The following is a 13,352-nucleotide window of genomic DNA, read 5'->3' as shown; positions in this document are numbered from 1 at the left end:
TCTGGCTGTGGAAAGAAGACTGCCAATTCCACTGACTGATTAATGTGAAATGGTGAAACCACTTTGGGTAAAAAAAATTGATTTGTCCCAAGTACTATTTTGTGTTTGTGTACTTGGAAGAAGGGTTCTTCTAAAGTGAATGCTTGAATTTCACTTACTCTTCTTAATGAAGTAATTGCTACCAGGAAAGCAACCTTCCATGAGAGAAGCTGAAGAGCGCAACAATACAGGAGTTCAAATGGTGGACCCATAAGTCTTGTGAGCACCATGTTAAGATTCTATGCTGTAGGTGGAATAACTTTAAGACCTTCCATAAAAGTTTTTATGACAGGAATTCTAAACAGAAAGGTATGTTGTCTGTTTTGGAGGTAGGCTGATATTGCTTTTAAATGAATTTTAATAGATGAATATGCAAGATTTGCTTTCTGTAAATGAAGCAAATAACATACAATATCCTGTACTGATGCTTAAAGTGCATCAATGTTTTTAGGGTGGCAGTAATATACAAAACGTTTTCAGTTATTTGCGTTGCACTGCCTAGTTGTAGGTTTATGTGCTTGTTTTAGAATGTCCATACATTCTGATGGAAGCTGTAGATATCCAAATTCTATGACCTAAGGAGCCAAATCGCCAGGTTGAGCATGCTAGGATTGGGATGCCTGATCTGACCCTTGTTTTGAGTTAATAGGTCTGGTTTGTTTGGGAGCTTGTGATGTGGTACTACCGACAGATCCACTAGTGTTGTGTACCAATGTAAACGTGCCCATGTGGGAGCTATGAGTATCATAGCGAGGGAAGAGTGACAGATGTTTACCAGAAATGGAATTAATGGGAGAGGGGGAAAAGTGTAAGCAAATATCCCTGACCAACTTGATCCATAGACCATTGCCCGTGGATTGAGGGTGTGGGTATCTGGACACAAAGTTTTGGCATTTTGCGTTTTGGCTTGTTGCTAAAAGGTCTATGTTTGGTGTTCCTCACATCTGAAAGTAATATTGAATTACTTGTGGGTGAATCTCCCGTTTGTGTATTTATTGCTGCGTCCTGCTTAAGAGGTTCGCCAGCTGGTTGTGTATCCCTGCGATGTATTCCGCCAGCAGGTGAATGTGATTGTGAATTGCCCATTTCCAAATTGTTTGTGCTAGAAGAGAAAATTGGGATGAGTGTGTCCCCCTGTTTAAGCAGATATTACATTGTTGTCATGTTGTCTGCCCTTATTAAGACTGTTTTGTGTATGATCTGTGGTTGGAATGCTTTAATGGCTAAGAACACTGCCAGCAATTCCAAGTGGATTATGTGTTAAGTTTGCTGGATTGAGTCACATTCACCCTGTAGTGTAAGATTGTGGAGATGGGCTCCCCAACCTGTCACTGATGCATCTGTGGTGATTATGGTCTGTAGCACAGGGTCATTAAATGGCCGCCCTTTTGATAAGTTGGTATGATTCCACCACTGCAGAGATTTTTAAGTTTGGCTGTCCAACAACAATAGATCCTGTAATTGACCCTGTGCCTGAGACCATTGTTGCGAGAGACATTTTTGCAGTGGTCTCATGTTTAGACGTGCATTGGGCATTATTGCTATGCATGATGCTATCATTCCCAATATTCTCATGACAAACCTTACTGTGTCATTTTCATTGACCTGCAATTGGGATATGAGATTGTGAAATGCTTGGATTTGGATAGGCTAATGCTGACTGAGTGTTCAAAATTGCTCCTAGATAAGGTTGAATTTGTGCTGGTTGAAGGTGAGATTTCTGGTAATTGAATGTGAACCCTAATTTGTGTAGGGTATCTATTGTGATGGCTTTGTAAATGGTGTATAGGTCCACACTCCACCTGCCACTTGTATCTTAGGCACAAACTCTTTAATAAAACACTGGCTTGCATGGGAAGTCAGAGGCTTTTCAATTATGTGGCAACATACATGTGCTTTTCAGGATGATTATAAGACACTACTATATCATATTCAAATGATATGCAAAAAAAAGACTAACTGGCAGATATACACTGCACAATAAAGGACATCCAGATGGACATTCAATTGGTTGTGTTATAAATTACCGTTGCAATCAACCAGTTGCTGAAGATTGACATATACGGTATGAAGGGTTGCAATTGTACTAGGCATGTTGAGATTTCACTAAAGCACTAGTAGTGAAACCAAGTCCACTCAGGTAAGCTTGAGTGTGTTTTGTGCATCTGCCCTTATAGTTTGTTGATTTGTCTTCGGGTGAGTGGGAGATTACCAGACAAGCCTGTGCCTCTGAAAAGTCAACAGGCTGAGTCAATCATATGTCAGGTAGGACTCCGACAAGTGGAAAAGCGCGCCTCGCATTCAGAAGACCCTTTTCAAAGACCAACAGGGGTATGACCTGTGCCATACATCACACAGGTCTCTAAAAAGTCAGTATTCATCCTACATATGTCAAACATGCATTTAAAAGCCTGAAAGGTATAATAACACACAGTTACATGTCAGGCATTTATCTGAAAGGCCGGCAGAACTGGAGAAAGCCAAACACAGGCAAGGTATGCCTCTGAGAGGCAGGCACAGCATCTCTGTAAGGCTGGTAGGGAAGAGCCAGTCACATGCCAGGTGAACTTCTTACAGGTCACTGGACTGGAACAGAGGCAGTTAGATGTCAGGAGGACTTCCGAAGAATCAGCAGAGGTAAAGGAGTCCGGTACATATAAGGTAACCTCTGGTAAGCCATTATTACTAGGGCAATGTCAATCATATGTGAGGTACATAGAAAGGCCTTGTGCAGTCAGATGAATGGGAGACCAACACCATCCCCTCTTTGCTATGGACAGGCACAGCCTATGCTTCTGTACATCTTACCAGACCCAGCAGGTTTGCCACTTGTCCCTTTCATGCCAGATTCCATCCATCCCCTTGGCATCCACACCTTTTACAACGTGATCATCTACTTCTGATTCCGTAATACAAAGCATGTTAGATGCTGCTGTTTTACCTTGGAGTTTCCTGGATTGTGCGTAGAGTGACCACCTCCTTCCATCTTATCACAGACAGTTTCTGGTCCTGAACTTTCATATGTTCAATTAATGCATTGTTGATGCAGACTTGTGTTGAATTCATTAAACTGATAATACCGGAAACCGTGCCTATAATAACTGAGACTGAGATTGTCACCCATGTTATGCACTGTACTGCATGCCATACACCGCTACAGTGGCGATCCCTGCTACTTGTGCCATCAGTTCTGTTGAACTGTGGAGGACCAACCGTAAGTGTTCCTCTTTGTACCCTCTTGAATCTTATTTTCCACCCTCTTTTTTTTTTTTTTACAGCCATTCTGTGGTTTTTAATCACAGGTGTCTCTTGGTCTCAGCTACTCCTCCAAGGTTTATACTTACTGGGAAAAAAAAAAAAAGAAAAAGAAAAAAAGCCTCCCCCCAAGCCTATAGAGGCCTCAGTTATCCCCATCCTCTAGGGCTTTTTTTTCTTTATCTTTAAATTAAGAGGAGGGGCAGCAGCCCCCCTCCCAAGCCACTAAAAGCCTTGGGGATCACAACTCCCTAGGGCCAAAACAATGTTAAGGGGAGGGGCGCAAGACCCCTCTCCTGATCCACTATGGACCCCATCCCAACAGGCATATTATATTTTAATAAAGGGGAGCCCTACAGTGGCCATGGGGACCCCATCTCTACAGGCCTGAAATGCTTCTGGGTGAGTGCCTTAGTGCCCACCGCAGACACCCACTAAACGATACACTGGGGTTCATGGGGGTAGACTCAGGGCTCCACAGTCCCAGCATGCACCCATCTTGGGCACTGCCGGAGTCAGCATTGCTCCAGTCCAGCTGGAGCAGCTGTTTAAATTTGCTCCCGCCAGGCGTAAGCAAACTGCTATTCTCAGCCTGCAGGAGTACTGGCAGGGAAACAAAAGTCTGCTCCTGTCCGATAGGAGTAGACATGTTTCCCTTCCCGTGCTCTTGTGGGCAGAGAAACTACTGTGTCTCGGGGGTGGGCTCCCGGGACAGTATTTGAGCTGGCCCTGGTGGATGGGGATCTAAGGGCCTTCACAGGCTCAGGGAGGGGTGCCCTTGCCTTTTAAAAAAAAACTAAATGTGGCACTGGGGGATGGGATTCCCCCCCCTTTTCTTTGTATTCTGTAGCTCCAGGGTGGTGGTGGTCCTCCCTGGGGCTTTAATGAGCCATGGGAGAGGGGCCCCATGCACCACCCCCTTCTTTATATGATGAGAATGCCCCTGAGACCTGGCCCACCCAGGTGCAATATTAAAAGAAAGCACAGAAGGCCGCACTTGCTATTTTACTTAAATTCATGGCAAAATTTGAGAATATCCTTTTTTCTCCTGGCAGGGACCCGGGAGACCCCCTGGACCAAGGCTAGGGTAACCGTATTTTGCCCTTTTTTTTCCCATTTTCTTTTTGGGATTCGCCTGAAGCATAGCCCCAAAATGGCTGCCAACACTTCTTGGTTGAAATGTTAACAGCCAATCAAATCTCAGCACAAGACTGGGACTATTCGCAAAATAGTTGCGCTTCAATTTTGGATTTCCTTTAATATTTCAAAAACTACTGAACAGATTTACAACCAATAAAAAAAAAGCATGATCTGCAGACCAAAAGCTACCTTTCTGCCAAATTTGGTGTAATTCCGTCCAGCAGTTTGGGCTGCAGGCATGTCTAAAGAGTCTATGGAAATTAACATGAGACACACTTTTTTTTATTTAACCCCCCCCCGCCTCCCTTTTTCTCAGCCCGCTTGTCGGATCACTCCAAAACTTTCTATGCACAACAAGACCCAACTTGACACTTTCTTTGGACAATTTCATGAGGATTGGTCAAATGGCGCCAAAGATACAGTCAAGTCAAAAAACACTTTTTCTATGGAAACTAGTTCCTAACTATAATTACCTACTGATAACAGCCAGTAGTTTTTATAATATATAATAGGGACCTATATTGTGATTCATTACACCTCTCAAAAAAAGAAAAAAAGTTAAATTAAAGAAAGATAAATACAAACTGTTACATTTTCAAAAATACTGTAGGGAACACTTGCAGTTCTATGCGAAAAGGATCACAATATCAAATGTTAATTAGAGGGGAATGGAGTCATTTACTTGATAGAATACCAAGAGTTCAAAGTAGCCTTACCGTGAGTGTGGTAGTGTTTTCATCATCTGACCACTAAATTAAAAAAAGGAAAGATGTTTGTGAATAGCGGACAACTTATTTTGCAACTCTGAAAATACTGCATTAATATTTTGCAAGGTTAGTGTGTGCAGGACATCCAATAAGCGCTTGTTTCACCCACATGACCTTCCCATCACATTTCATCTAAAGTGCCAACAACTCCCCAATCATTCAATAAGTAATGTACGAGGTATATCCAATGTATAAATAAATGATGCACCCAAACGAGTGACAACCTACTAAAGTATTCTGTGATGTTCCATAACATCTGCAATAAATTCCATTTCTCCAAGGGCATTTTAAGAGAATCTGGATTTTAACACAGCAACAGAGGATGGCATTACTTATGACCTTTTTTTATTTTTTTATAATTTCTAATCCAGAGAAGCATTCTTTTAAAGAACTCTGAATAATAATGTTGTTCTGTTAAAAGCTTCTATGTTCACTCACATCCTCCTTTTCAATGCTCAAAAACTCTTTACATCTTAATATCAATGGAGCATGCAGCTCATCTACAATGTAAAACAAAACAAGACTATCTGCCATCCTGGGTCACTTCCAAGGAAATTTCTAAATAATCACTGCACATCACTGAACCCAGGAAGGCAGAGTTACACTTTAGATCTTTAGATATACATCTCACACTTCCCTTGATACCCCTCCTTATCTCATAACACCAGGAGCTTGGCCTTGCATCCTATTTGGTTTCTAGGCCCTCCACAGACCTTGACCATGCCCAAGACATTCCTAGTCCTGATTAGATTCTAACATCCAACACAGGGTCGAAGCATCAGTGGCACAATTCAAAGACAGACCTAAGATAGTAGAAACATTCCAGAAAATTCCTCTGGTGCTTCAAATTGTATTTATTTGATTTGGTGGTCCTTTGACTTATACCAAAATACAGTTTCATCCACAATCTGTCACTCCTTTTATTTTTCTTGGTTATGGTTTCTTTCACTTGGGATTCTGTTGAACACCTCTTCCACTATTCACTCGACTGTGGATATTTCCATAGTTCCTGTTGTGATTTTTGGTTTGGATGAAAAGTTATGCATAGTGGCTGACTTTTCAAGTTATTTGCGTTGGGATTTGCTCATAATAGAATTATTCTGTTCAACTAATGATTTTATTGATTTGATTGACTCTATACTGGATTCCCCTGGTTCATGTCAATATATGTCTAAATGAGTTTAATGTCATAAGGTTATGCTTCATGCCCATGTTCATTTGGACATTTGGGCTGCTACTGTTGTTTGAAATTATTTTTCTCAGACAATTATGGTCATCCACGCATTTCAATTAAGAACTGCCCTATTAAAAATGTCTCTCACAAGAAATGAAATGTCCTTCTGGCATGCTTTCTCCTGCCTTGCTCAATGCACAACCCGCTCACCAATGACTATGACTAACTGCAAGTATGATCCATCTGAAAAGAAAAAAAACTGTCCATGCATATATGTGGAGAAAGGTACCCCCATTACCTCATCGTAATCTTTAAGAAAAATACAAACAGACTAGGGACAGAAACAGAATACTTACTTCAACTCACCTGGAAGAAAAACAAACGTTTTATGCCTAAACAACACATCATCTGACACACACTTACAAACACATTTTAAACAACACCTAACAAATATCTTAAACAAAAAATGCTTTTCTATCCAAAGAGCAGTAGTCAAAGGAGAAAGAGAAAGGAGAGTACAGTGGGAATGAAGATTATAATTCTGAGTTCCTGTTTCTTCAAATTGTTCTTTAGAACATGTACAGATGCATAGAGTAAGAGCAAATCATTTAATCATACGAGAAGCCAATAAGAAGTCCGCATCCACTCAGATGCCAAAGATTTTCCACTGAGGGAAGTGTTTGTTGAAAGGCTCAGAGTTATGGGTCTATACTCGGCTCCAAATTCACATTTGCACCAACCACCTCCTTCACAAATACATTTTGGGCCTAAGATCACAGTGCAGTTTGGAGACAACTATCTACCACTCATCAAGGTCACTCTCTTGACCACAGTTAAATATACTCCTGGCCCTCTCAGCTATCTTTATTACCACTGGTCATTACACTCTTATCCGCACCCCTAAGTCTTGAATAGGCTTCAATGGCAACAAACTTCAATTGTTCACCTATCTATCTAAATGGTACCAGTTAATTTGCACGGCCACCGTCAACATCTGCGGAGTCCCAGGGGATTTCATCTTGTACTATTCCACTTCAACCTCTACTTTTGGGACTCTCCTCCCCAATAATGGGACTAATACACTAGAATTCTTATGACACACAACTCTAGTTGAAGGTCATCTTTGCTCTAGACATTCAGCCCCTCATTAGGAGTCTGGCGGTCACTTGACTACCAGACTTGCGGTGGCTGTCCGAGCGCCACATTATGACCAGGGTAGTTGTGCCGCGGTCGGACCGCCAACGCTGCCAGGATTAGTTGCCCTGGTGGTCTGGAGGTCCTAATCAGATTACGACTTCGTTCTCTGCCAGCGATTTCATGGTGGTAACACTGCCATAAAAAGACTGGCAGAGAACAAGTGCAGGGGGCCCCAGGGGGTCCCTGCACTGCCCAAGCACTTGACATGGGCAGTGCAGGGGCCCCCCTGGCCAACACGTTTGCAATGTTCACTGTCAGCTTTGCAGACAATGAACATTGCAAGGGTGCTGGTGCACCCTGCATCCTACAGCATTGCCGTCAGCTCGATTACAAGCAGGAGACAATGATGTAGGGTGTTTCCGACTAGACCGGCGGGTGGAAACTCAGGTTTCCGCCCGCCGACCTAGCGGGAAACTCGTAACTATGGCAGCAACCTCCCTGTCGGATGGGTAAAACTGTCCGCCAAACTCATAATCAGGCCCTCAATGTCTGAAACATTGCCAACAACTAATTAAGATCTGATTTACAGCACTTATAAAGCTCAACTTCACCAAAACAGAATTCTTGCTATTTGTGAAGAACATGTGGCAACAATTAGGCCAACTGGGTTCAACTACAGGAACCTCGATAGTTGTAAACCTTAATTTTCATCCAACACCAAGACACTTGTATTCCTCTTGGGCACTAGTCTCCCCCTCTGACAGAACATCACCAAGAAAACCAAGGTCACCAGGTACCAGCTCTCTCTCTCTCTCACTCACTCATAACCCTAGTATGTGGTGTCTGTAATAAAAGTATTCCAGGTCTTATAGTTTTCTGGTTGGTCAACTGATTACTTACTTCACAGAAAGAAAGTAAAACTTTTCCTACCAGAAAGTGGCTTCGTTCAACCACTTCTAATTTAAAATTTGGATGGACACAAAGCTCCTATCCTCAGCTTCCCCCTCACCTCAAGGACACATTAAACACCAAAGTACATCGCATCCAGGAAACGTTTCAATGTGGTAGGTGTATACCAGGGCCTCACCAAAAATAGGCAGAGCGCTGTTTTGGCCAAACAAAAGAATACAGTTGAGTGAGAGAAGAGTTAGCTGGGTTCTGGGAATACTACTGTACTGTTACTGAACTGTGATGTAGTTGTCTTTAAAGTTTGTATTCAACTTTATCCTATATTGGACCAGCACTGGGATAGCCTTGATGGATATGGCCATCATGATCTTGCATGCATAAATGGAAAAGCCTGCTGCCTTGATTGTTTTGTTGCTTCTTAGTTTCCAATCTGATGGTGTCCTGGCTGCAAGTGTGCAGAGAGCCACCAAAGAGAGTAAGCCAAAGGAATTTCATCAGAATGGGAGTGATGTGATAATATTTCTTCATTCCCTGTATAAGACGTGCTGTGGCAAGTAGGATGCTCTTAAGAGGGCCAATACGGAGTCTGGGAGGCTTTAAGCACAGCATAACTACAATCCAGACGCAAGGACATGAGGTCACGACCAGTGATTCTGAAGCTGCTTTCTGGAATAAAAGGTTTCACCTTTGTTAGAAATGGGGTCTCTGGTTGGCAGTCAGTTTGCACTCTGTCCAAGCAGGGACCCTCACTCTAGTCAGGGCAATGGAGATACATATTTAAGATAACCCCTGCTCATCCCCTTGGTAGCTTGGTACAAGCAGTCAGGCTTATCTCAAAGGCAATGTGTAAATTAGTTGTACCAACACATACAGTAATACAGTGAAAACACTACAGTTTAGAAAAATAGGCAGAATTTATCTAAATCAAACCAGACAAAAGCAACAAAAAAAATCCAACATAGACAAGTCAAGATATGACTTTTCAGAAGAAAAGTCTTACTCTATAGAAAACAATGAAACGTTGATTTTACACAACGTACCTGGTTTGCATCAAGAATAAAGCCACACGGGTGTGTGCACATCAGAAAAGTCAGCAATGCTTTGATTCCTTACTCGCAAGTGAGGCAGTGCGTTGTTTCTTCGCCGGTTGGGTCAGCGACGTGTCGTTTTTCTCTCCTGCAAGAGAGCGATGTGTCAATTTACGGACGGGCACTTCAGATCCGAGCAGGATTGCGGTGATTTTTGACACCAAGCGATGATGTGCGAGAAATCCAGTAGCACAATGTCAGAAAACCGAGCTGCATTGGGTTTGTCTCGTTATCAGCAACCACCAGGGGGTGTTGCGTAATTGCTCCAGCCGCGATGCATCGAACCCCCATCCGTGATACAGGTGGAAGGCGATTTTAGCCGCAAAGCAGGTGGCTTGGCATTTTTGAGCCACGTTGAAGCTGGTTCGTCTAAAGTTTCCCCGCACAGTGTTCTGTGCGTGGATTTCAGACCTTGTTCTGCCAACTTCACCCTTCAAGGGCCCAGGGACTGAAAGGGGCACCACTTGGCAGGGCAGGAGTCTCAGCAGAGTCCCCAGGTGTTGGCAGAGGAAGTCTTGGATGGCCCTGAGACTTTGAAACAGGAGGCAAGCTCAGTACAAGCCCTTGGAGATTCTTCACAAGCAGGAATATACCACAAAGTCCAGTCTTTGTCCTCTTTCAGGCAGAAGCAGCAAAGCACAGTCACAGGCAAAGGGGCAGTAGTCTTCCTCCAGCTCTTCTCCGTGGCAGAGGTTTCTCTTGATTCCAGAAGTAATCTAAAAAATCTGGGGTTTTGGGTCCACTACTTAAACTCCTTTCTGCCTTTGAAACAGGCAGACTTCAAAAGAAAGTCTCAGTTGTTCACAAGATTCTGCTTTGCCGAGGCCTGGCTCCAGACTTGCACCAAGGGGTTGGAGACTGCATTGTGTGAGGGCAGGCGCACCACATTCAGGTGTAAGTGACCTCTCCTCCCCCCAACTCTAGCTCAGATGGCCCATCAGGATATGAAGGCTAGACCCCAGCTCCCTTTTTGTCACTGTCTAGAGGGGATTCACAATCAGCCCAACTGTCAGTGTGAACCAAACAGGGAATAGACAAGCAGGCAGAGTCACAGAATCGTTTAAGCAAGAAAATGACCACTTTCTAAAAGTGGCATTCTCAAACTGACAATTTATAAACCAACTTTACCAAAAGATATATTTTTAAATTGTGAGTTCAGAGACACCAAACTCAATTTTTTCATCTGCTCCCAAAGGGAAACTGCACTTAAAATATATTTAAAGGCAGCCCCCTATGTTAACCAATGAGAGGGATAGGCCTTGCAACAGTGAAAACTGAATTTGGCAGTATTTCCCTATTAGGACATCATGTTAGTAAAACACATCAATACATGTCCCACCTTTAACACACACTGCACCCTGCCCATGGGGCTACCTAGGGCCTAACTTAGGGGTGTCTTACATGTATAAAAAGGGGATCATTTAGGCATGGCAAGTGGGTACACTTGCCAGGTCGAATTGGAAGTTTAAAACTGCACACACTGACTGCAGTAGCAAGTCTGAGCCAAGTTTACAGGGCTACTCATGTGGGTTACACAACCAGTGCTGCAGGCCCACAAGTAGCATTTGATTAACAGGCCTTCGGCATCTCTAGTGCACTTTACTAGGGACTTACTAGTAATTCAAATATTCCAATCAGGGATAAACCAAATCACCAACACAATTTATTTAGAGAGCATATGCACTTTTGTACTGGTTAGCAGTGGTAAAGTGCCAGAGTCCTAAAGCCAACAAAAACTGGTCAGAAAAAATGGGAGGAAGGAAGAAAAATGTTTGGGGATGACCCTGCAAAAAGGGCCAGGTCCAACAACTTTCTTAAGAAGAGAGAGCTGGTACTAAGCCAATCTTTATTTTTGTTGCCAATGGTTGCTATGATGGTAAGGCTAGAGTCCAGGTTAAATTTAATTGACAAATTTCACAAATTTCAGTGAAAGTTGGGGTTCGAAGCCATGAAGATTCATGGCCAGGTATGTTTTGTTTCTTACTTGTTGTTCCTAATAAATTCCCAGAATTGAGCGTAGACTGGTTTTTCAATAATCAGGTCAATCAATGAAGGGCAGGCGAGTGATGGGTCAGTAGCTGAGGAGGTATCAGGGTGGAGTGAATTTCTCCAGAAGTAGGAGAATCTGGCCTGTATTGAGAGCTTCTGGGAAAATGCCGTTAGTGAGGGAGGCACGGTCAATGGTGAAAATGGATGAGAGCTTCTCTAGACAGAGGTTTGATGAAGGAGGGTTAGATATAAAAAACTTTCATAGGAAGCGGTGCTGAGTAGGACAGGGAGATTTGCAAAACATAGTGCTTTGAAGGATAATCGTGGGATTCTATGAGCAGATATGGGTATAAAAGAAGAAACATGCTTGCTATTATCAATCTGCTGCTGGAACTACTTTATTTTCCACTAAAGAGATAGACTGCATTGAAATAAATCAGAAATAGGACCACATCGCCCTATCCTGATGGAACTCCACAGGTTCCCCTTGATGGTCTGCATCTCCTTCAAAATCAGCTGCACCATCTACAAAGTCAATACAACCCGCAACCCTGACTAGTTGTTGGACAACCTCACCTCTCCAGTGGCTCTCAGCAAATTAGCAGCCAGACACCACCAATTTGGAGATGAAGAAATGCAAAAAGGTAGGAAAATGACAATATGCCTTCTCTATCTTTGCACACATGATCAAACAGCATATCCCTGTATCTGCCTCAACCCTCTCCAATTTAGATAAGAGATGAAGACAGACATTTAAAGAACACTACACCGTCAGACAGTAATAGTCTACTTCATCTTTGATCATGTCCACTGCCTTTTGGCTACATTTGTGCAACACAAATACTACAATCCGACTAAGTGGTTTGATTCAGCTGGTAATGATGCATCCAACTCTGGAACACCGTCAAGACCTGATGGGCCTTCTTACAGGGGAAGGTCGCAATAGGCGTTTTAAATGAAGCTCAATGAGTATATCAGGAAGCCACGAAGACATATGTAAAGATGTTGGTGGAAAGCGCAGAGTCCTGTTAAACACCATCAAATATGTTTCAAGACACAGACTAAAAAAATGGAAGGTGGGGTATGGACTACACGGTTTTGGTCAGTAAGGAAAGAAGATAAAGAATAGAGCAGAGCAACAGAAGCTCACAGTTTTACAGTTTTAAAGAATGATGATGTGGTCAATTGTGATGGATGGCAATAAGGGCAGGAGAATAAGGGGAGAAAACGTATCACCTGTGAGCATTTATGTGTCAAAGTACTTAAGTGTCACTGCCTCACTGCTCTGCAATGATCAGAAGCTCAAACTTAAAAGCAAGGGGTCAGAATGAGTTCAGGGAGTTTGGAACGTGAGTTGGGTTGGGATTAGGTGGATAGTTCTTAAGGCCAGAGGGATAAAGAGCATTCTAGAAGGATGACGTCCAACTGTTAGAAGGATAAAGACATGGGTTCAGGTGAGGAGAAGGAGCTGATGAGGTGTTGTAGCTGACTGGAGAAGAGGGTTATTTAAGCTTTAAAATGTGCAGGTGGTACGAGTGGAGCCGGACTTGCTTTTTAATTAATGGCCACATAATTCACAATTTGAGATACGGTTAAAACTTGTGCAGTTGCTGTTATTGGGAGCAAAGGGTAAAAGCGTGCAGGACGAGTTTGTCCATGGTGATAGGAGTGAATATTGTTATGAGGGGCCATTTTATATCAAGAGATTAACTGACATTGTTACTCTAGATGTAGATAAGATTTAACTTAGTAGGTGTCATTTTCATGGTGTGTGATTACAGGCAATAGGCCTAGTGATCCGTAGCATACCAGAAGCCAACAGTTTGACTCTCAAAGATCAGGTAAACACCCTAC

The 13,352-nt window shown here is 42.8% G+C and overlaps 1 protein-coding gene across 2 annotated transcripts in view; it reads right to left on the bottom strand.

Annotated features, from left to right (window-relative positions):
- Positions 1 to 13,352, bottom strand: part of CDC123 (cell division cycle 123) — a 161,242-nt gene that overhangs the window by 129,725 nt on the left and 18,165 nt on the right. For both annotated transcript variants that reach the window (XM_069228667.1, XM_069228668.1), the window contains exon 4: positions 5,151 to 5,183. In XM_069228667.1, coding sequence (XP_069084768.1) covers positions 5,151 to 5,183 — 33 coding nt within the window. The remainder of the gene's footprint in view (positions 1 to 5,150; positions 5,184 to 13,352) is intronic.

Source organism: Pleurodeles waltl, chromosome 4_1, assembly GCF_031143425.1.
Source record: "Pleurodeles waltl isolate 20211129_DDA chromosome 4_1, aPleWal1.hap1.20221129, whole genome shotgun sequence".
NCBI classification, from domain to species: Eukaryota; Metazoa; Chordata; class Amphibia; order Caudata; family Salamandridae; genus Pleurodeles; species Pleurodeles waltl.
The sequence above is the reverse complement of the archived record's forward strand: the minus strand, read 5'-3'. Positions and strand labels throughout refer to the sequence as shown.